Source organism: Terrapene carolina, unplaced genomic scaffold, assembly GCF_002925995.2.
Source record: "Terrapene carolina triunguis isolate 2854851 unplaced genomic scaffold, T_m_triunguis-2.0 Scaffold88, whole genome shotgun sequence".
NCBI classification, from domain to species: Eukaryota; Metazoa; Chordata; order Testudines; family Emydidae; genus Terrapene; species Terrapene triunguis.
The window spans coordinates 40,474,092-40,495,300 of record NW_020664439.1 but is presented as its reverse complement, the minus strand read 5'-3'; the positions used below and the strand labels follow the sequence as shown (position 1 = coordinate 40,495,300).

Here is a 21,209-nt window from a genome sequence, read left to right as displayed (position 1 = left end):
TCCCCCCAGCACTATTCTGTTGAGCTATCCACTGGATATTAGGATTTGCTGCTCCACAATTCAGAATCAAGGTTGGTCAAAAATGACCAAGAATATGTTGAAGACACTGCCTTACTTATATACATGTCAGAAAATTTTCAGCCCTGCCCTTCAGGGTCTCCAAGACGCCACCTGCAATATGGGGGTTAAATGTCTCATGGCAGAAGAACCTTGGAGTTGAGCCACCAAGGGCTCAAAACTGCTTAGAAGTCACCAGCTTCAGAACAACTTCCTTTTTCCCCCTACTTTAAATAAAAAAAGATCTGCATCACAAGAGAGTAAGTCTGGAATGTCAAGGTTGAGAGGACAAAATACAGAAACGGGGCATATTGGCTCTAAAATATTAAAAGCTTAACTATACTGTTTCCATGTTTTCACATCATGTAAGATTTTGGTACAGTAACTGATGAGTAATACCTATTGGTATCTTTATATATTATAGGTTGTACTGGTGTTAAGTTCTTATATAAAAACAAAAGGCCTGATTCTGCCACCCTTCCTCACAGAGTAATACCTATTCAAGCAAGTACACACTACTCAATGTGAGCAAGGATGACTGGGACCCTAAGTTAGCTCAAGACTGGCACTGTGTGCATGTATTTACAATATGCAATGAAATGATGCCAAGATGGGAAAAAAGTCACCTTGGCACCACAACGTTCTGAAAACATACAGTTTTAAAAAGCCCATGACATCTACCTCAAATATTTGCTCAAAATTCTGGAATTCCTGAAATCTTGTCTGAAATCCTTCAGCTAGTGCACCACCTGCAAAGCATAATATAGATTTAAGGTAGATTATAAAATCTCACAGTAAATTACTGTATTTTAACTCCTAAACTAAACTCAGACATTTTATGTACACATGAAGGGGAAGTAGGGTTCTATACATACCACTCTCTGGCATCCCTTGGGCCTTCTGCTTTCTAGCACTAAGAACTTCCTTGGCTGAAACAAAAAAGATGCGGTTCTGTGCTTCTGAGAGATCAACGACTTTGAGCTCATCAACTAGGAAGGTCAGACAGCGTTCCATGTGCTGCCTGCGCACCTGTTAGACGAGGCAGAAAAGCGGATGCAAAAAGCCAGTCAAACGGAAAACAAACATTTCTGAGAAAAAGAAATCAAAACCTTAGAGCAATAAATAATCCCACTAATCCCAGAAGCCCTGAAAAACCCTCATGTAATAAGATGCCCTCTAGTTCTAAAGAGGCAGCAGCTGCTCCTAATTAGCCATTTTGGATTTCCCCACTTGCCAAGAAGAATTTTTTGAGTATTCAGCCAAAAGCTGATGCACTCAGAGGTACTGAAACAACAATTTTGCTTTATACCCAAACACAGAGTATGATATATTGCATGCAAGTTACATGTGGAAATGGGGATTTAAAAAACAAAACAAAACCACAAACTTGAAAGTCATTTTAAAAAGCCATCATTGAATGAAGGTTTTAGTTTGGTAATTACATTTGAAGCAGGTGGTAAAATACTTTTGCATGCTGATCACATATCCTCCCTCCACTTTTTTTTTTTTTTAAAACACTGAACACACTCCATCCCCTGATTTGTTTTATGTATTATAATGTGCCCAATCCCATAGTATCTAGATACATTTACATGTTTGGCAATATTTTCCCCTATAGTTTAAACAAGCCATTGTTTCTGCTATAGTTATCTGACATTTGTTATTACCAAAGGATGAAAAAGTAACTCACATCTTCCATATATTCAGGCTCTGATGCAGACGCATCCCAGCGATTATTCAGGATGAAGATGTTCGGCTTGGAAAGTCGTTCATTTACTTTGTGAAAAAAGTGCTTTTCCTAAGAATTGAGGAAAGAAAACAAAAACAAAAATAAAGAATAATGCCATCTTTTGAAGATGATAGCAGATTGTGGATTATCAATTTATTATTTTTTTGGTTTAAAAAAAAAAACACTGATGCTTTCTGCTTCTTTAAAATTTAGCATTGTATATTAGTCCAAAGATCATGAATTACATTTAGATTTTATTGTTGGTAAAATCTTATCCAAGAGTTTCACAAGCTATAAAAAGTGGCACTAATTCGTCTCTGAAAAACAGACCTAAGGTAAAACTACTTCATAATTTAAAAAGGGAATGTCTCCCTTATTTGAACTGTCCTTTTACTGCACATCCAGCAGAATTCCGATGCTACATCCAGAACTACTGTTCATATCAAACTATATTCTCCAGTGCCTGTTCAGGGGGCATAACGAACCACCGAAAACTTAACCTGAACCTCCTGAATAACTGCTGAATTTTCCATGGGAAAATGAATAATACGCGCATGTGCCCGAAAACATCTTCAAGTTATCTTGCAAGCCCCTGCTACATTTCAACAGTCATAATGAATTAATCAAAACAGAGTGGCCACCATCAGTTAGCACAGCTGAAGAGTGAAAGATGACCTGGCCATCTTCAGATTCTCTGGACTTAAACAGAACACGGTCTATGCCATTAAGCCCTGTCTACACTACGGGCGCTAAAGCAGCACAACTATGGCCCCGCAGTTATGTGACTATGTAGTGCCATAGCGTAAATGCTTCCTACAGCAATGGAAAGGATTCTCCATCTCTATATGAACTCCACCACCCTGAGTGATGGTAGCTTGTTTGACAGAGCATTCCTCTGTCAACCTCGCTGCATCTACACTGGGTGTTAGGCTTATGTAGCTCGTAAGCACCGTAGCTATGCCAACCTACCCCAGTGTAGACCAGGCCTTAGATAAAACATTTGAAATACTTAAATTGCTATGTTCCAAAAAGAAATTGTAAATCTGCAAATAAGGCACTATTACAACAATAAGAACTCCTTCCAACAGAATCCAGTGGCCTCCTTTTTCATAGAATCATAGAAGATTAGGGTTGGAAGAGACCTCAGGAGGTTATCTAGTCCAACCCCCTGCTCAAAGGAGGACCAACCCCAACTAAATCATCCCAGCTAGGGCTTTGTCAAGCGAGGTCTTAAAAACCAATAAGGATGGAGATTCCACCACCTCCCTAGGTAACCCATTCCAGTGCTTCACCACCCTCCTAGTGAAATAGTTTTTCCTAATATCCAACCTAGATCTCCCCCACTGCAACTTGAGACCATTGCTCCTTGTTCTGTCACCTGCCATCACGGAGAACAGCTGAGCTCCATCCTCTTTGGAACCCCCTTCAGGTAGTTGAAGGCTGCTATCAAATGCCCCCTCATCCTTCTCTTCTCAAGACTAAATAAGCCCAGTTCCCTCAGCCTCTCCTCATAAGTCATGTGCCCCAGACCCCTAATCATTTTTGTTGCCCTCCGCTGGACTCTAATTTGTCCAAATCCTTTCTGTAGTGGGGGGCCCAAAACTGGACGCAATACTCCATATGTGGCCTCACCAGTGCTGAATAGAGGGGAATAATCACTTCCCTCGATCTGCTGGCAATGCTCCTACTAATGCAGCCCAATATGCCGTTAGCATTCTTGGCAAAAAGGGTACACTGTAGACTCATATCCAGATTCTCGTCCACTGTAATCCCCAGGTCCTTTTCTGCAGAACTGCCGCTTAGCCAGTTGGTCCCCAGCCTGTAGCAGTGCATGGGATTCTTCCATCCTAAGTGCAGGACTTTGCACTTGTCCTTGTTGAACCTCACCAGATTTCTTTTGGCCCAATCCTCCAATTTGTCTAGGTCACTCTGGACCCTATCCATACCCTCCAGCATATCTACCTGTCCCCACAGCTTAGTGTCATCCGCAAACTTGCTGAGGGTGCAATCCATCGCATCATCCAGATCATTAATGACCGGCCCCATGACCGACCCCTGGAGCACTCCGCTTGATACCGGCTGCTAACTAGACATCGAGCCGTTGATCACTACCCATTGAGCCCGACGATCTAGCCAACTTTCTATCCACCTTATAGTCCATTCATCCAATCCATACTTCTTTAACTTGCTGGCAAGAATACTGTGGGAGACTGTATCAAAAGCTTTGCTAAAGTCAAGATATATCACGTCCACCGCTTTCCCCATATCCACAGAGTCAGTTATCTCATCATAGAAAGCGATCAGGTTGGTCAGGCATGACTTGCCCTTGGTGAATCCATGTTGACTGTTCCTGATCACCTTCCTCTCCTCCAAGTGCTTCAAAATGGATTCCTTGAGGACCTGCTCCATGATTTTTCCAGGGACTGAGGTGAGGCTGACCGGTTTGTAGTTCCCCGGATTCGCCTTCTTCACTTTTTTAAAGATGGGCACTATATATTTGTCTTTTTCCAATAGTCCGGGACCTTCCCCGATCACCATGAGTTTTCAAAGATAAAGGCCAATGGCTCTGCAATCACATCAGCTAACTCCTTCAGCACCCTCGGATGCATTAGATCCGGCCCCATTGACTTGGGCATGGCCAGCTTTTCTAAATAGTCCTTAACTTGTTCTTTCACCACCGAGGGCCGCTCACCTGCTCCCCATACTGTGCTGCCCAGTGCAGCAGTCTGGGAGTTGGCCTTGTCTGTGAAGACCAAGGCAAAAAGCATTGAGTACTTCAGCTTTTTCCACATCATGTCACTAGGTTGCCTTCCCCATTCAGTAAGGGTCCCACACTTTCCCTGACTTACTTCTTGTTGTTAACATACCTGCAGAAACCCTTCTTGTTACCCTTCACATCCCTTGCTAGCTGCAACTCCAATTGTGCTTTGGCCTTCCTGATTACATCCCTGCACGCTCGAGCAATATTTTTATACTCCTCCCTTAGGAGGGAGCTATACAAAAAAAATGTTTTGTGGTCCCTCCACTGGTTTTGCAGCAGGCCACTAAACAAAACTATTCCCCCACGTACTATAATTGTATAAAGTGAAGATAATGCACACACAAGGACAGGAATATCATGTAACTGCATTCTCTACTTGAACAGGAGGGATGTGCAAGTGGGGGGCAAAAAAAGTCAGCATTTGCCACACTTGGTGAGGCAAGATATTTGATCGATTTAGAACAATTAAAATTTGTTTAACAAAATCTTTCATCTCATTGCACCTGCAACGCTAACAAAAATGTAAACAGGACAGGAGATTTTATTCCTAAAGAAGATGGGACATAAACCAAGATTTTATGAAGACTTTGTATTGGGATAAAAATCTCTAGATCACTACTATATATATAATTTATTTTAAATTGCCTCTTCCAACTGAAATAAGTTTCCGCTGCTAATTATCTTCAGACCCCATTACCTATGTGCTGCGCTCATTAATAAACAAGGAATTATGTGTATGGTAACTCAAAGATTACATGACTTTTACACTCTGACAAGTTGTAGGACAATGACCCAATTTTAGATTTAATATTTTTCTTCTGTGCCTGGTTGAAAAAAATCATTCAGCGAAATCATATTAAATAAGCACAAAATTGCTTATTAGCCAGGATGCTAAAAATCAAACACAAACTTAACAAGAATTTTCCTGCAGATTTACGGCCCACACATGGTTCCTGCATGGTTACAATCCAAGTTTGACCATTAAAAAATAAGCTATTTTCCTGAATTAATGAGAGAACCAAATCAACTTTAGCCTTTGTTACTTCATTACCATTCCCAGGCACACAGGTCCTCATTGTTTACATATTTCTAAGTGGTAATGGATTCTTGACAAAAATCCAACAACTTTTTTAAACCAACCGAACATTCAGGTTATTGATTTCTAGTCTCCCTCCACACGAAGAGTCAACATGTCCTGCAAGAGGATGGGATAGTGAAGCCACAGTTCTACCAAATCCATTCTCTCTGCCTTAGATGATGTCAGAAGATACCTCTTTTGTCAGAAAAACTCATTTGTAAAGGAGTCTCCATGGTTGGACCTCAGAAAATAGTATGCAGTGTTTTAAGATCAGCTTTTGCTCTCTTCAGATCCCCATTCAGCTATTCCAACCTACTGGAATGCTGGGGAAGATTTTCTTTTTGAATTCATTTCTTTATTTCATTAATAGCTGATAGGATAGTAGTAAGGGGAAGAGAAAGCTTACCTTCCTAGCACTGTCCTTCAGAAAGACAGATTAGATAAACTGATGACATGTATTCTTACAAGGGAAATTTACCCCCTCTTCAGTGCCGGGAACATACAGAAGAATTGAACAGAGATGCAGATTTACTCCACACCTCTTTCGGTTAGGTTTAGTGTATGGATGCTGCATGGTGTTGGTGGCCTGTGACATACAGAAGGTCAGACTACATGATCTGGTTGTCCCTTCTGTCCTTAAATGCCATCGTCTTTTATATCTTCTTTCAATTTTGTGTATAAAGTACTTCAGTGCAGTCTGTTTCCTTGATGAGAACACTCTTATTGTTAGTCTTTTTCATCAGAGAATCTTGAGTCTCCTATAAAGTTGGAAAAGTATTACTGCCATTTTATAGATAGGGGAAATGGAGGCAGAAAGCATAAATGACTTTGCCTAGAGTCAGAGCAAATCAGCAATAAAGCTGAGAACAGGATGCTGATGCTTTAACCATTATAACACACTGTGCCCTTAGCCCTCAATAATCATGGAAAATTCACAGTATAAATTCTAGGAGGAAAGCAGAAGCTCCCACATACCAACAGACCTTGGGAAGTCATCCTACCGGATCCTTGTGCATTTAAGCGAAAGCCTAACAATTTTAATTAACAAGAGAATGTCCTACCGTATTCATGAGAGTTGATTCTGAATTAGCAACCAAGACAAAGACATCAGCATCTAAACAAAATTTGTCAATCCAGGTGTCTAGCTCTGTAGTGACATCTGTACCAGGGCTGTTGGAGAAAAACATATTTATCAATATCGAGAAAAATAAAGTTCTTCATTTTTAGAAACTGAACAAGAGGACTGGATGGTTCTGGGGCTTCGTATTGGGATGTGAAACCCTGATGAAATGCAGCACAAGCTGGTCATGACAGAAAGTAACAAACATCTGGTAGCTGTTCAGTCACTTATGTAAAACTAGTTGGTTGTCTCCATTCAGTTTCTAACAGACACATATCCACATCATAAAAGCCACCAATACAAATGAAAGACTGTTGCAAATCTCAGCAGAGAAGCCAAGTGCTGAATGGGCTAGAAGCATCAATTATTCTTTCATCCCTATGAACAGTCCCTCCAAGGACAGGTTGAGGTGCACTGGTAAGAGAATATTGAGAGAGTTTTGTGAACACATCAAATCTTCAGAGTTGCCAAAATAACTTAAAAAAAAAAATTAGCATTAACGTCACTTACAAATTTTAAAAAGTCATCTCTATAAATTGCAAAACAAAAAATATCCTGTCACTAGTGTTCCAAGTTCCTAACAAAATGTACTTTCCCATGATTCTGGAGAGACATTTGGGAGATAGTCTCTCTCCATAGTTAAGGTTGAAAGTATCCATTGTAAATTTGATTTTTACTCCCACGTTCCAGCCAAAATTAAACCCATCTGCCTCAAATTTTACAGGTATAATCTCAAGCGTAGGGTGGAATTTATCTGGTAAGTGTGAAATTATATAAGACGTATTTGATGGATGAAAGTTCAAAAAGTAGCTCAATCTTATTTCTTGAACGTTTTCTGAACATTATTTTTTGGTTTATCAGAACTACTAAACGTATTGGCCAAGAGAAATGGAAAGTTTCTGAACCCTGTCAAGTAATTAAATATTTATAAAGCCCTACTTAATTCGCAATATTGCAGATCCTGCAATATTAGGCTTCCACCGCAATTTTCACAGCAGGAGCCCCCGCTCCCAGCCCCGTGGAAAATTGCAGGAAAGTAATAAGGGACCATATTATCACAAATAATAAGATCCATTATTACTTTTACATGATTGTCCATGGCTTGTCCGCAACTCAGCTGCAATTTTTAGACAATCATCCTGCGATTAAAGTAGGGCCTTAATTATTTAGTTATTAGAAGTAGCTTTTGCACACAGAAAGGGCTCTGCAGAGGTCTTAGAATCATAGAATATCAGGGTTGGAAGGGACCTCAGGAGGTCATCTAGTCCAACCCCATGCTCAAAGCAGGACCAATTCCCAACTAAATCATCCCAGCCAGGGCTTTGTCAAGCCGGGCCTTAAAAACCTCCAAGGAAGGAGACTCCACCACCTCCCTAGGTAACGCATTCCAGTGCTTCACCACCCTCCCAGTGAAATAGTGTTTCCTAATATCCAACCTAGACTTCCCCAACTGCAACTTGAGACCATTGCTCCTTGTTCTGTCATCTGCCACCACTGAGAACAGCTGAGCTCCATCCTCTTTGGAACCCCCCCCTCAGGTAGTTGAAAGCAGCTATCAAATCCCCCCTCATTCTTCTCTTCTGGAGACTAAACAATCCCAGTTCCCTCAGCCTCTCCTCATAAGGCATGTGCTCCAGACCCCTAATCATTTTTGTTGCCCTCCGCTGGACTCTTTCCAATTTTTCCACATCCTTCTTGTAGTGTGGGGCCCAAAACTGGACACAGTATTCCAGATGAGGCCTCACCAATGTCGAATAAAGGGGAACGATCACATTCCTCGATCTGCTGGCAATGCCCCTACTTATACAGCCCAAAATGCCGTTAGCCTTCTTGGCAACAAGAGCACACTGTTGACTCATATCCAGCTTCTCGTCCACTGTGACCCCTAGGTCCTTTTCTGCAGAACTGCTACCTAGCCATTCGGTCCCTAGTCTGTAGCAGTGCATGGGATTCTTCCGTCCTAAGTGCAGGACTCTGCACTTGTCCTTGTTGAACCTCATCAGGTTTTTTTTGGCCCAATCCTCTTAACTTGACCTGATGCAAATGGTCCAGGGAAGGATGAAGAATTGTATATATGTGTAGGATTCAGGGCTGAGCAATCCGTAAGCTCCATGGACCAGCATGGCTTGCAAGTAAAGCTGGTCAAAATTTCCCATGTTTCATTAAAAATTTTTGGAAAATTTCTTTAAAATTGAAAAAAAAAATGATTTTTTTCCCCCCAAAATTTCTCCCCCACATAAAATGTGATAAATTTTTCAAACAGTTATAGTACTGGTGGAAAATTCCAAAGTTTCAACAACAAAAATTGTTGATATTTCAGATTTCAACCAAAAAAATAGAGCCTGTTTTTTGCTAAATATTTTTCCACTTTTTCAACCAGCTACACTACCAAGTTCTGGAATCTCTTTGTAGCTTGCAAATGCCATAACGACTTGGAGGTAAGCATTCCTTCTACTCTGGAGAGAAGAAAAAAAAACAAAAAAACCTAAAAAAGTTCCCAGGCAAAAACCTTCATTAAACACAAGTTAAGATAGTCAATTTCTAGCAGTTTCTTAAAAAGGAAGAATACTTAAAGCACAATTCTACTGTACAATGTAACTGGAAATAGCATTGTGAAGTCCCTTGTTTGTTATCTCTCAATCATTTCCCATTCAAATTTGCTCAATTTACTAATAAAAAGATTCTCCACCCACCCCCAGAAGCTTTGCAAATTCAATCTGGAATCTGAGAAACAAACTAAGTTCTCCTTCTCAGACTTCCTCACTAGCAACAAGGATTCTGATAGGCAACCATAACCTAAATTACCCCTATGCAACCCTATTGTCTTCAAATTGTGTCCTCAAAGACCACTGTGTACTCCCAGTGTGTTCAGTGGGGTTGCACAGGCATCACTGAGGGAATAATACAGAGCTGCCACTTAATTACAATTCCGTTGATGATGTGAAAGAAAAACAGAAGCCAGCTCACTCTGCCAACTGGGTTGCTCTATATTGCTTACACGTGGACAGATCCGGCATTTGAGGAAGAAAATAACAATGCTCCCTCTGATTTCAAGGATATAAGATCAGAAGCACAATAATCAGTAGTAGTACTTTTTTCCCTCCCCATGGGTCGTGAGCAATGTGTACTCTGAATACACTCAAGCCTGGCCTGTACTGAAAAGTTAGGTCAACCCAGCTATGTCACTGTGGGGGGTGGGAGGCGTGAAAAATCCACACCCCTAAGCAACATAGTTAAACTGACCTAATCCCCAGTGTAGACAGTGCTTGGTTGACAGAAGAATTTTTGCATTGACCTATCTACCACCTCTCAGGGAGGTGGATTACCTACGCCAATGGGAGAACCTGTTACCACTGCAGCTGTGTTGCTGTAGCATTTCAAGTGGAGACAAGTTGTCAGCTGCTGAGTAATAAAGTGCCTTTGTTACAAAATCCCTCATCAGAGCAAAACCATATTGTAGTTTCTATGTACCACTTAAGAGGTGAAAAAAAAATAAATAGGTAGTTTATATCCAGGATGGCAGGGGAATCCTTATGTATTCAACATGTTTGTAGAAAAACAGACAATACAGTCCAGAATTCTTTGATTCCACAAATAAGCCACATAATGTGAATTTAACAGCTGGGGCCTTCAAAAAGTCTCTTTTTTAGGCATTTCTAGAATGCCATCTCTGTATTATCTCAGCACTGAAGTCCTTATCAAAAATCTTTTCCATCAAAAGTCCAGATTGTCTATATTTTACATAAGCATGAGGGGTTCACAGGATAACCAGGCTCCTGGGGGACAGGGAAAGAGTTACAGTTGGTAGGATGACCTTAACTGTATCACCATATTAGTTTGTTTTTTAAAGTATAAGCTTAACTCAGCCAAAAACTAGAGACCTTCTGAGCTCAATGATGGGACACACTCTCGTTCCAACTGTGGCTCGGCCAAAATATGTACAGTGGTTTGATGAGGACAGACCAGAGTGTCTACACAAAGGAACAAACTTCAAGCACTTAAAATTGTTCTTGTTAACTTATTTATGACATATCTAAAAACCACAACATTAAATCAACAATACATTTAACTTAGGTTAACAAAATTAGGGTGGATCAGATAATGCGGAAGACTCTTTAGATAACTGGTTTAATAAAATAATACTTATACCTGTCCACCAAAACCAAGTCATCTCTCAGGAGAGCACACTTTGCCTTGGGCCAAAAGACATGGACAAGACAGCCAGCTTCCAAATCTTTATCCATATGAAGCGCATGGGCAAGTTGATTAACAGTCTGTGAAGAATGCAAAGCATCAGAAAAAGAAAGATACTTAGGTCTGCAATAACAGCCTTAAAAAAATTAAACTAAAGTCAAGACTTTTTGAATAGATCATTGATAAAAGGTTTCAACTTATAGCTTAAATATTGTGAATCATTTTTTCAAATGCCTTCTTTCCATCCAGGGCCCTTAACATCCCTTAGTGTCTAAACAATCATTTTTCTACACTTTGAGAAAAAGACAGGACTCTCTTTGGAGTGGTGGTATTCCTTATATGGCTGGAGGGTTACCACTGAGTGTTAATGTACTTCTTCAAATGCTACGAGGCCAGCACACTACCTCTCACTGTATATAAAGGGTAATTATTTTAAATACACTTTATGGATTAAAATGAGCATTTCTGAACCTCATGCCGAACAAGTCAGACTGGTTTAAAAAAACAAAACAAAACAAACAACAGTTGATAATAACTGAAGTATGGGAACCCAAGGCGAGATTATAATTAGCTCTCCATCATCCTTTAACACGGGTTTAACAAATCAAAATAAATGTTTAAGTACGCAAAATGTTTAAAAAGTAAACCAGAGGCATATTTTTTCAGAATTTACATTGTAAGTTTTTGGAAGAAAATGGTCCATGTGTATTTTTCAAATGTGAGCCTTCCAGAGCTTTGAAAAGAAGTTATAGAACTTAGTGGTGGTCCTACATACACAACCATTCGATAGAGTAAGGTACAAATGAGCTGTTTACATGCAAGGCCTAAGAAAGTGCTATGGACTTTGTTTTAGTTTTATTTTGTTATTTCAGTGCTGGAAGAATGACTTTGAAATACTAAATAAATTTAGTTTATGTTCCCCATACTTAAAAATGGTAAGTGTTAAATATTGCACCTAACAAAATGGTCCTTTTAATACTAGGTTTCCAAGCACCTGCTTCTTAACCATTGAAAAAACTATACCTTGACACTCTTCTTTTCATCTGATCCTTCAGTCATGAGATAAGCCTTATCACCATCTGTTCCTTCTACACTGAGAAAGCAATTCGTTGTGTGACCAATCCCACTAGGAAGGACCTTATCCCACAACATTGCATTAATGACAGAACTCTTTCCACTGCTTGTTCTAGAGGAAGAGAGGATATAAAAGTATTTAAAGCAAGGCATACAGAAAACCAAACACACCTTTGCTTTAGATTGTATTCTCCCTACTTAATTAGGCCCAGATTCTTCAAGTTGTTCCTCATGGCATACCCTTGTGTCCATACAGAACAGCTTGCAGGAATAGGGCCTAAGGACAGGTCTACACGAAAAAAAAAAAAGTTTCCCAGTATAGGTATACTGGCAAACCCTCCTAGTGTAGATATAGCTTATACCAACAAAAAAGCCCTTTTGACAGTATAGCGTATACTAGTGTGGCAGACAAAATAAACTACATTGGCAAAAGCACTTTTATTTTAGTATAACTGAATCTACAGTAGGACTTTTGTCAGAAAAAAAAAAGACATCCCCCAACACACACCACACAAAAAGTCACAACCTTAACCAACATTACTATACCAGCAAAAGTTTTAGTGTAATCCTGGCCCTAGACGTCAAAACGGAGACCGCCTTTTATTCTGTGTTTGTTGCGTGCCTATCACAATGGCACCCTAATCCTGACTGAAACGTCCAGGCACTACCCTAATACATATAACTTGATAAAAATAATAAATTCAGCTACTTTTCAAAAACAATTTTCATTCCAAGGTAAAGTCTTACAGTCATATATGACCACTCAGATCTCTTTAATGTAAGATAACTGTCTCAACTGGAGGATGGCTTCCACAATAAAATGTGGAAGATCTAACTCGTCTTTTCTTTTTTAAATTGTAAAATGCATTTCTCTAACAGTAATTCCAGTTTATTTTAATACAAAATTCCTCTTTGTTAGACGATAGAATTTAGCTCTAACCTTATTTTGGATGAAAGACATAACACAGACATTTAGTTAACTTGGCTAACAGGTCTGTTTGTTAACTCAGTACACTAAAGGAATTCAAAACGCATTCTCAGCTATGTCCTACTTTACACTAGCCTTCCACTCATCACGCATAAGGATTTGGGGCTTAACTATCAAACAACAGAAGGAAACCTGTGTAGACACTCATGCTAATCAGTTTCTTTTCGATATCATGCCTTAAAGAGTGGTTTAACATGCAATAGACAGTAGTCTGAAAATTTATTCGAACACGCCTATTTGCCAACATTTACAGAATTCATTCAAAATACAGCACTAAAGTCAAATTTTAACCAGCTTGTCACTCCCCATGCCGTAACCCCTCCAGCCCTTTGCAATGGCAACTTTCTGTCAGGCACCGTACCTATATATTTCTTCAAGTTGTAATTCTGTGAAATTTCAATACCTTGAAAAAGCTATTTTTTTCTACCTAGTCAGTTAAGTATTCCAAATGCAGGTAAGACTGAATTCCAGAAAGTCTTACACATATACTTCACTTTACCCATGAGTAAGTCCCATTTGCTTCAGAAGAACTACTCATGTAAACAAAGCAAAGCATCTGCAGGAATCAGGACCTTAAGATTGCTCTTCACCATTTATAGTGACTTACTATTCTACATTTCACTCACAGCATACAGTAAAAATAAGTCTTATGAACTTCATCTTCATCTCTGCTCAGATCCAGTTTCTAGTAGTCGTGCACTAACATGAAGCGGCAAAATTTGGCTTACAAACATTGAATGGGAATGCTTCAATCCAAATAAAATTTTCAGTGAAAGTTTTTTTAAAAAGTCATTCCAACTTTTCTATTAATATTAAGTTTTTCAACCCCCCCAACCCCTACCAACACATAACCAACATTTGTACTTAAATACCTGAAAGTATCCCTTAAAATAACCTTTAATATTTTCCTCAGTATGTTAAATTGAGGAACTGAACTATTTCAATTGCAACACGTATCGAGCCTGTTGTTGCAGTTACCTGCCTACTGCAGTATGTATTAAAAAAGTCAAATTCAGATGATCACTAACTGCTCATTAAGTATTTCCCAACACTTGAAAATGTTATTTTTAGAACAGGAGAAGAGTACTAAAAGAGCATTTTCTTCCAATATTTTGGGAACGTTACCTAAATGGGGAAGATGTTCTGCAACCAAGATTTGTAACCAGCATTCTTCCAAATTAAGTGAGAGTTAACTATGAATTTCACATGACCCTAAGTAACTTTAAATAGTCATACTTGTTTGTAAATCACATAGCACAGTTAGTGTTATAACAAATAATCATGACTAACTTCACACTAGCTAGTCTTTCCACTAGCTAGAAACTTTATTTTAAAAATATCTGCCCGTTTTCTACTGGTTTCTCTCAGTTGCTTGTGTACAGAAACACAGGCAATCAAACATTTCTTTGTTTTTCAGGGTCATAAACATTCAACACAAACCAGAATCCTTAAAAGTGTGAGGAAATTAAACAAACAAGAACACCACAAAGTTAAAGCAAAACTGTGGTAAGAGGATGCTGGCAATCTCAAAGATACTCTTCAGTTAAACAATGGCGCTACACAGAGAATCACACTATGAAAAGTTTCATGGAAATAATTAATCATTCCATTGAATTTTGTCAGTGGAAAGCATGTGACATTATGAATGTAATTAAGCTGCAGTTATAGAGCAGGATGGCATCAAAGGAAGATTCAACAGCGAATAGACAAGTGTGAAGGTGTCTTTATACAACATTAATGCCTATGTTAAATGCCTTTTTTGTTTTAGTTTTCACCAAAAAGGTTAGAACCGATCGGACTACTAACATAGTGACTATCAATGTAAATGGGATAGGATCTGAAGCTATAATAGGGAAACAACAAGTTAAGAATTACTTAGGCTATGTCTACACTAGCACTTTTGTCGGTATAACTTATGTCACTTGGGGGTGTGAAAAAAACCCACCCCTCTGAGCGACGTAAGTGACGCTACCAGAAACTTCGGTGTGGACAGCGCTATGTCGGCAGGAGACTCACTCCCGACAACATCGCTATGCCGCTCGATGGGGGTGGTTTAATTATGTCAAAAGGAGCTGTGCCGCTGCAAGGTCTCTAGTGTAGACGTGTCCTTAGATGAGTTAGATGTCTTCAAATTGGCAGGACCTGATGAAATACATTCTAGAACACTTAAGGAACTGGCTGAGGAGATCTCGGAGCCATTAGCAATTATCTTTGAGAACTCATGGAGGACAGGAAAGGGCAAACATAGTACCTATCTATAAAAAGGGGACCAAGGACAGCCCAGAGAATTATAAATAGTCAACTTAACTTTGGTACCCAGAAAGATAATGGAACAACTAATTAAACAATCAATTTGTAAGCACCTAGAAGATGTTAAGTAACAGTCAACAAGGATTTGTCAAGAACAAATATCAAACCAACTGAATATCCTGCCTTGACAGGGTAACAAGCCTTGTGGATGGGGGAAAGCAGTAGATGTGATATCTCTCAATTTTAGTAAGTCCTTTGATACTGTTTCACATGACCGTCTCATAAACAAACAATATAGCCTAGAGCAGTGTTTCTCAAATGCGGCCACCAGGGCCTTTTCTTGCAGCCACAGCCATCTGGTCTGTGATTGGGGGGGAGGGAGGGATACAAAGCAGTGGACCCTCTCACAGGGCTGCCAGCAGCGGTTGGGCTCTGCCCCCTTCCAGAGACACAAACGCTGGAGGTGCAGGCAACTGGTGAATTCCCCACTTTCCCGGGGTAGGGGAGGCAGGCTTTGGCCACGGGGCTTTGGGCTCCGTCCAGACGGTGGCAGGCTCTGGTTCCAGGCTCCGGCCCCAGGCTCACTACCCCTGCCATCATCCCTGGACCCCACTGCCTCCCTGCCCACCTCCCCATCCAGGGCTTAGTTTGTCCCAGGGCTTACTGAGGCTGAGTAAATCTGCTGTGAAAAGTGATATTAACAAACATCACTTTTCACAGCAGAAGACTTACTAGCTAGCAAGTCTTGGGGGGAGGGGCGGGGAGCGCAACCAAAAAAAGCAAAAGAAACAACAACAAAAGACAAGAACATGCAAAGTGCCTTATTTGTGTTTCTAGTCTGTTTAGGTCCTGTAAAGAATAAAGACAACTATAAATTATTTTTATTACTGAGTCTGAAAAAACCCTACATAAATAAATTACAATATTTGGACATGTATATGTGCATATTTATTTGTTTTCCCTAAAGTTAATTAAATATTTTAGGAAAAATTGTCAGCGCGGCCACCAGCAAGAGTTGGTGGCCGCACTCTGAGGTCACCAAAAAATTTGTTGAGAGACCCACTGGCCTAGAGGAACTACTATAAGGTGGGTGCACAATTGGCTGGAAAACTATACTTAGAGTAGTTATCAATGGTTCACAGTCAAGTTAGAAAGGCATATCGAGTGGGATCTCACAAGGATCTGTCCTGAGTCCCGTTCTATTCAATATCGTCATAAAATGATTTGGATAACAGCATAGGGAGTACATTTATAAAATCTGCAGACGATATCAAGCTTAGAGAGGTTGCAAGTGCTGTGGAGGACAGGATTAGAATTCGTACCAAACTGGAAAAAATGGTCTGAAGTAAATAGGATGAAATTCAATAAGGACAAATGCAAAATGCTACACTTAGGAAGGAACATTCAATTGTACAAATACAAAATGGGAAATGAGTGCCTAGGAAGGAGTACTGCAGAAAAGGATCTAGGGGTTATATTGGATCACAAGCTAAATGAGTCAAGAATATACTACTATGGCCAAAAAAGCAAACATCATTTTGGGATGTGTTAGCAGGATTGTTATAAGCAAGACATGAGAAGTAATTCTTTCACTCTGCTTAGCACTTAGAAGGCCTCACTGTATCCAGTTCTGGGCTCCACACTTCAGGAAAGATGTGAACAAATAAGAGAAAGTCCAGAGAAGAGCAATAAAAATGATTAAAGGTCTAGAAAACATGATCTACAAGGAAAGATTGAAAAAACAAAACCAGTTTAATCTGGAGAAGAGAAGAAGGAGGGGGAGAACATGATAACAGTCTTCCAGTATGTTATAAAAAGAGGCGGGTGATAAATTGTTCTCCTTAACCTATAAGGACAGGACAAGAAGTAATGGGCTTAACTTGCAATAAGGAGATTTAGGTTAGACATCAGGAAAAAAAATTCCTAACTGTAAAGGTAGTTAAGCAGCGGAACAAAATTACCTAGGGAAGTTGTGGAATATGTGTCACTTGAGGTTTTTAAGAATAAGTTAGACAAACAGATGTCAGGGATGATCTAGTTATTACTTAGTCCTGCCTCAGTGCAGGGGACTCACTAGATGACCTATCAAGGTTCCTTCCAGTCCTACATTTTTGTGATTATATTGGGAACAAATCATTACAAGGTGTTATGCAAAATCCAAGTGCATATAACTTGAAGAGATAAACACTAAACCTTGAAATAGAAAATCCAATTTATTTTGGTAATTAAGTTCATTACCTGCCAAAAAATGCAACTTTCATGTGTCTCCGTGAAAGCACCTCACCGATGTCTGCCAATTTGTTTTTATATGCCTGTATTTTCACCAGTTCTTCTTTAGTTGCTACATATTCAAGTTCTGGGTTCCTATATGTTGCTATACATAAGAAAAGATTATTACAAAATAAATCATGAGACCAATTTATGTTCTAAGGCATTAGCCGTGGATCAACACTATGTTATTTAATATATGCCATCAAAGAGCTATCTACAAACTCTGATATTAGTCATGGTCATTTAACAGGTTGAGACAGGCATTAGTAAAACACAAAGTTGCTAACTGCATGTCATACACCTACAGTAGAATTTTAAATCTACTATCTCTTAACTAAAACATAAGAATTTTGGAATTGGAATAAGCCACAGCAACACAATGGACTAAATTTGCTAAGTCATTGGTATCACTTGTCTCCTGCTTTTTTGACCATTCCTTGTCATCTCCTCTCCTTCAGGTGGTGAGGGGGCAGGGGATGAGGAGGAATCAACCCCATTCCATAAACACGATTGATTTTAGAGCACGTCTTCACTGCAGAGTTAACTTGGGTGCTTGGCACTCAGAATAGCCTAGCCCAGCCCAGTTGTGAGTAGCCACCCTTGAGTTACTGGGTCCACACTGGTGCTACACGCACTCCTATGTGTTGCTAGGACTTTTGGGGGGCATATCCCATAGTTCTTTGTTCTGCAGCAGGTTGAGCTGTGCAATGATTCTTTCCCAGTGAATTGTGGGAGAACTTGTTTCTCTTTCTGGGCATAAGGGGGGAAACTGTTACAGCCCTGGAAGACTATCAGCACTTCAAGTGGTTTAGCATGCATCCTCACTGCCAACTGACTGGATACCAGCCCGAGTGAAAGGCTCACTCTGGCTTTTGCCTACAGCCCCACAACAGCCAGCTATCCTGGACTGAAATCACCACCAAACTCTGCTCAGAGGTTAGTAGATGGGAACAGGCGGGAGGTTAAGGGAAACACTTGAGTAAAAACCCAGATTAACTCTACAGTGATGACATACCCTTAGTGTTGGCTAGCACAAGTAGTTTCATTAAAGTCAATAGAAGCCAAAGTTCTGAAAATCAGCTTTTATTTAGGTGCGACTTTAGGCACCCAAGTTTGAAAGTGTAGGTTTAAGTGACTTTCCCAAGATTATACAACAAATCAAGCTGAGCAGAGAATAAATTCTAGGTTTCCCAACTCGCTGCACCATACCACCTCCCCTTACAATACCAGTATATATCCTAAGACTCTGGCATTGAAGAATGTATGATTACAATTAATGTATGTGTTACCATAGTACCCAAAGACCCAATAAAGAGCAGGGACGCATTGTGCTAATTTCTATACAAGTACAAAGACGCAAGGTCCCTGCCCCAAAGATGAAAACTAACCTTCAACAAAACTTGCTCCTTCAGTGACATAGTCCAGCAATTGGTTAAAGATAGTAGTAATTGTCTTTTTAGCCAGCACAAAGTGTTTCAGGGGGGAGGCAGTAGTTTCTGCCATTACGCAACTGTAAGAGAAATTATGTACAAATGACTGAGAATCTCTCTAGAAATTACAAGTAGGAAACACATCAAGTTCCCTCTCAATGGAAGTAATTGAAACGTAAGTTTTAAAAATAAATACATCAACTTCGCTGTTAGTTGAATTTGGTTTTACTGTTCTTTAGGCTTTCTAATCTAGCAGCAATAGAAATAGCAGATTACGAAGAGAGAGAAAATTGTGATTTCTAAAATATCTTCTCTCCTGTCCTACAAATACATAGATTAATCTATTTTATTTGTTTACATAAAAGCTTATTTACATACATACCAGAAAGAAGTTATTAGATTTGGTTTGGTATGGCATATTTAGTCAGCTCAACAAACTATTTCAGGATGTCAGCTGGAACACACTTTTTTAAACACCTGGTTTGGTTCCATCCTCAGTGACCAGGTTATCTAGAAACAGGTTTAGCTGGAACTGCATTTAAATACGGTACCTTAACTTTGTTCTGAGGCCTTGTTGCTAGAGCCCTACAAATGAAAGACTATCTCGTCACCAAGCCATCTAGCCTCCTAGGTGCATGTACGCAAGAACTTGTACGCTTTTTCCCCCAGCAACGTAGCTGCACGAGCAAAGAGCTGAAAAAAATCAGACCACATCTTCAAGACATTTCCCCAGCTCCTTTCTTCCCTACGCTCAAAAATATAAATTAATTCATGGGCCAATAACTGATATTACCTCACTCTCACCTTGTCTCTTTAATGGGCCAGGGTCAGACAATTTAAAAACCAACAGTGACGTTTTAGGACTTAAAAACAAAAACAAAGGAGAAAGGTTTTACAAAGCTTCAGACTCACGTTTCTCCTGCTTTGTTATCAGCTATGTAGATTTAAACTTTCCTCTGCAGGGTTTGCTGCTCTGTGCAAAGGGCAGGACAGCCACTTGATGAAAGTGACTAGAAACAGCAGGGTAAGTAGCCAGCTTCTCCCGTCTGCCCGTGGAGGGGGAATGCACAGCGGGAATAATCCGCTCGCTGCTGGCCCCGAAAGAGGGGCGCTCGGCTAGGAGCGAGTCACGCCAGGCTACGAGCCCGGGGCAGGGAGCCACGGACGCAGCCGACCCCAGTACCGGGAGAGCAGAAAAAGGTGGGTGACGGGGGGGCAGGGTTCCCAAGCCCCCCGACAGGAAAGTGACTGACTGGCTGGGGGGTGTCCTAAGGCGCAGCCCCCAGGGGCTCCCTGGCGGTTCGCATGGGGCCTGGCGCCTGGCCAGAGCCGCTCACTGCCTCGCGGGAGCCTGAGGGGAGGTCGCGATGCCCCATGTCCCTACCATCTCCTGCTCCCTCAAGCCCACTTACAGCGCCCCAGGTTCGCTCGCTCCCCCGTTACCCAGCAACCGCTGCGGCTGGGGGGGCCCGCCGCACCTCCTTCCTCCTCACCCCGTGCGCGGGGGCGGTGACGGTGGACATCACTTCCGCTTCCTCTGCCCTCAGCGTGCCCCCGCCGTAGGCAAGGGCCGCCATCTTTACCAAGGGCAGCCGGCTGAGGACGACCGGAAGTGACGCCGAAGGCAGTCGCCATCTTTATTGAAGGCAAACAGCCTGCTCGAAAGAGTAATACGTGCGACGAGGCCGCCGCTGTCTTCACTGAGGGCACGTGAAAAACCCCTGCCAGAACGCTCGGCCTCAGCACCATCTTTACTCAGGGTCACAGAAGGAGATGGAGGCGCCCTTTTTTATTTAAAATGGAGGCTAGTTACCCCACCCCCCACCTAACTCCCCCCAGGGGAGGAGGTTTTAGCACCATAACCCCCCTTTCACCCTCCCCCACACCCACCCATCCCCTGGGCTGTGTCACTCCATCCTTCTCACAGCAGAGTCTTGCCCATGCCCCCTAGCTCTCCCCCGGGGCTGTAACAGACTTGCCCAGCCAGAAGCCCTACCTCCACTCCAATGACAGAGGGTGGTTGTGGGGCTGAAGGGCCCCAGCTCCATCCCTCCCCCAGCCCTGGCTCTGCACACCAAGCCACCTGCTGCTGACCAGACCCAGGGTGATCACTGCATGCTGGACCCAGCAGGCCATACACGTTGCCCAGGTTAGGCCATTCAGTCCCACGCAAAAAGACTCCGTGTTTGATTCTAGACCAGTGGTTCTCAAACTTTTTTTTCCCATGGACCACTTGAAAATTGCTGAGGGGCTCGGC

General features: G+C 41.1%; 1 protein-coding gene across 3 annotated transcripts in view; it reads right to left on the bottom strand.

Moving 5' to 3' along the window:
• The window catches only part of MFN1 (mitofusin 1), a 47,397-nt gene extending 26,983 nt beyond the window's left edge, over nucleotides 1-20,414 (bottom strand). The window contains exons 1-10 of one of the 3 annotated variants that reach the window (XM_026650054.2): nucleotides 20,365-20,399; nucleotides 19,865-19,925; nucleotides 18,911-19,032; nucleotides 17,490-17,625; nucleotides 11,963-12,125; nucleotides 10,895-11,019; nucleotides 6,687-6,795; nucleotides 1,748-1,855; nucleotides 933-1,086; nucleotides 739-806 (exon numbers count right to left, since the gene is read on the bottom strand). In XM_026650054.2, the coding sequence (XP_026505839.1) occupies nucleotides 739-806; nucleotides 933-1,086; nucleotides 1,748-1,855; nucleotides 6,687-6,795; nucleotides 10,895-11,019; nucleotides 11,963-12,125; nucleotides 17,490-17,625; nucleotides 18,911-19,025 (978 nt within the window). In that variant the 5' untranslated portion in view covers nucleotides 19,026-19,032; nucleotides 19,865-19,925; nucleotides 20,365-20,399. Of the gene's footprint in view, nucleotides 1-738; nucleotides 807-932; nucleotides 1,087-1,747; nucleotides 1,856-6,686; nucleotides 6,796-10,894; nucleotides 11,020-11,962; nucleotides 12,126-17,489; nucleotides 17,626-18,910; nucleotides 19,033-19,864 lie in introns of all 3 variants that reach the window. The other 2 variants (XM_026650053.2, XM_026650055.2) reach the window with 2 other exon arrangements.
• Between the last annotated feature and the right edge of the window lie 795 nt (nucleotides 20,415-21,209).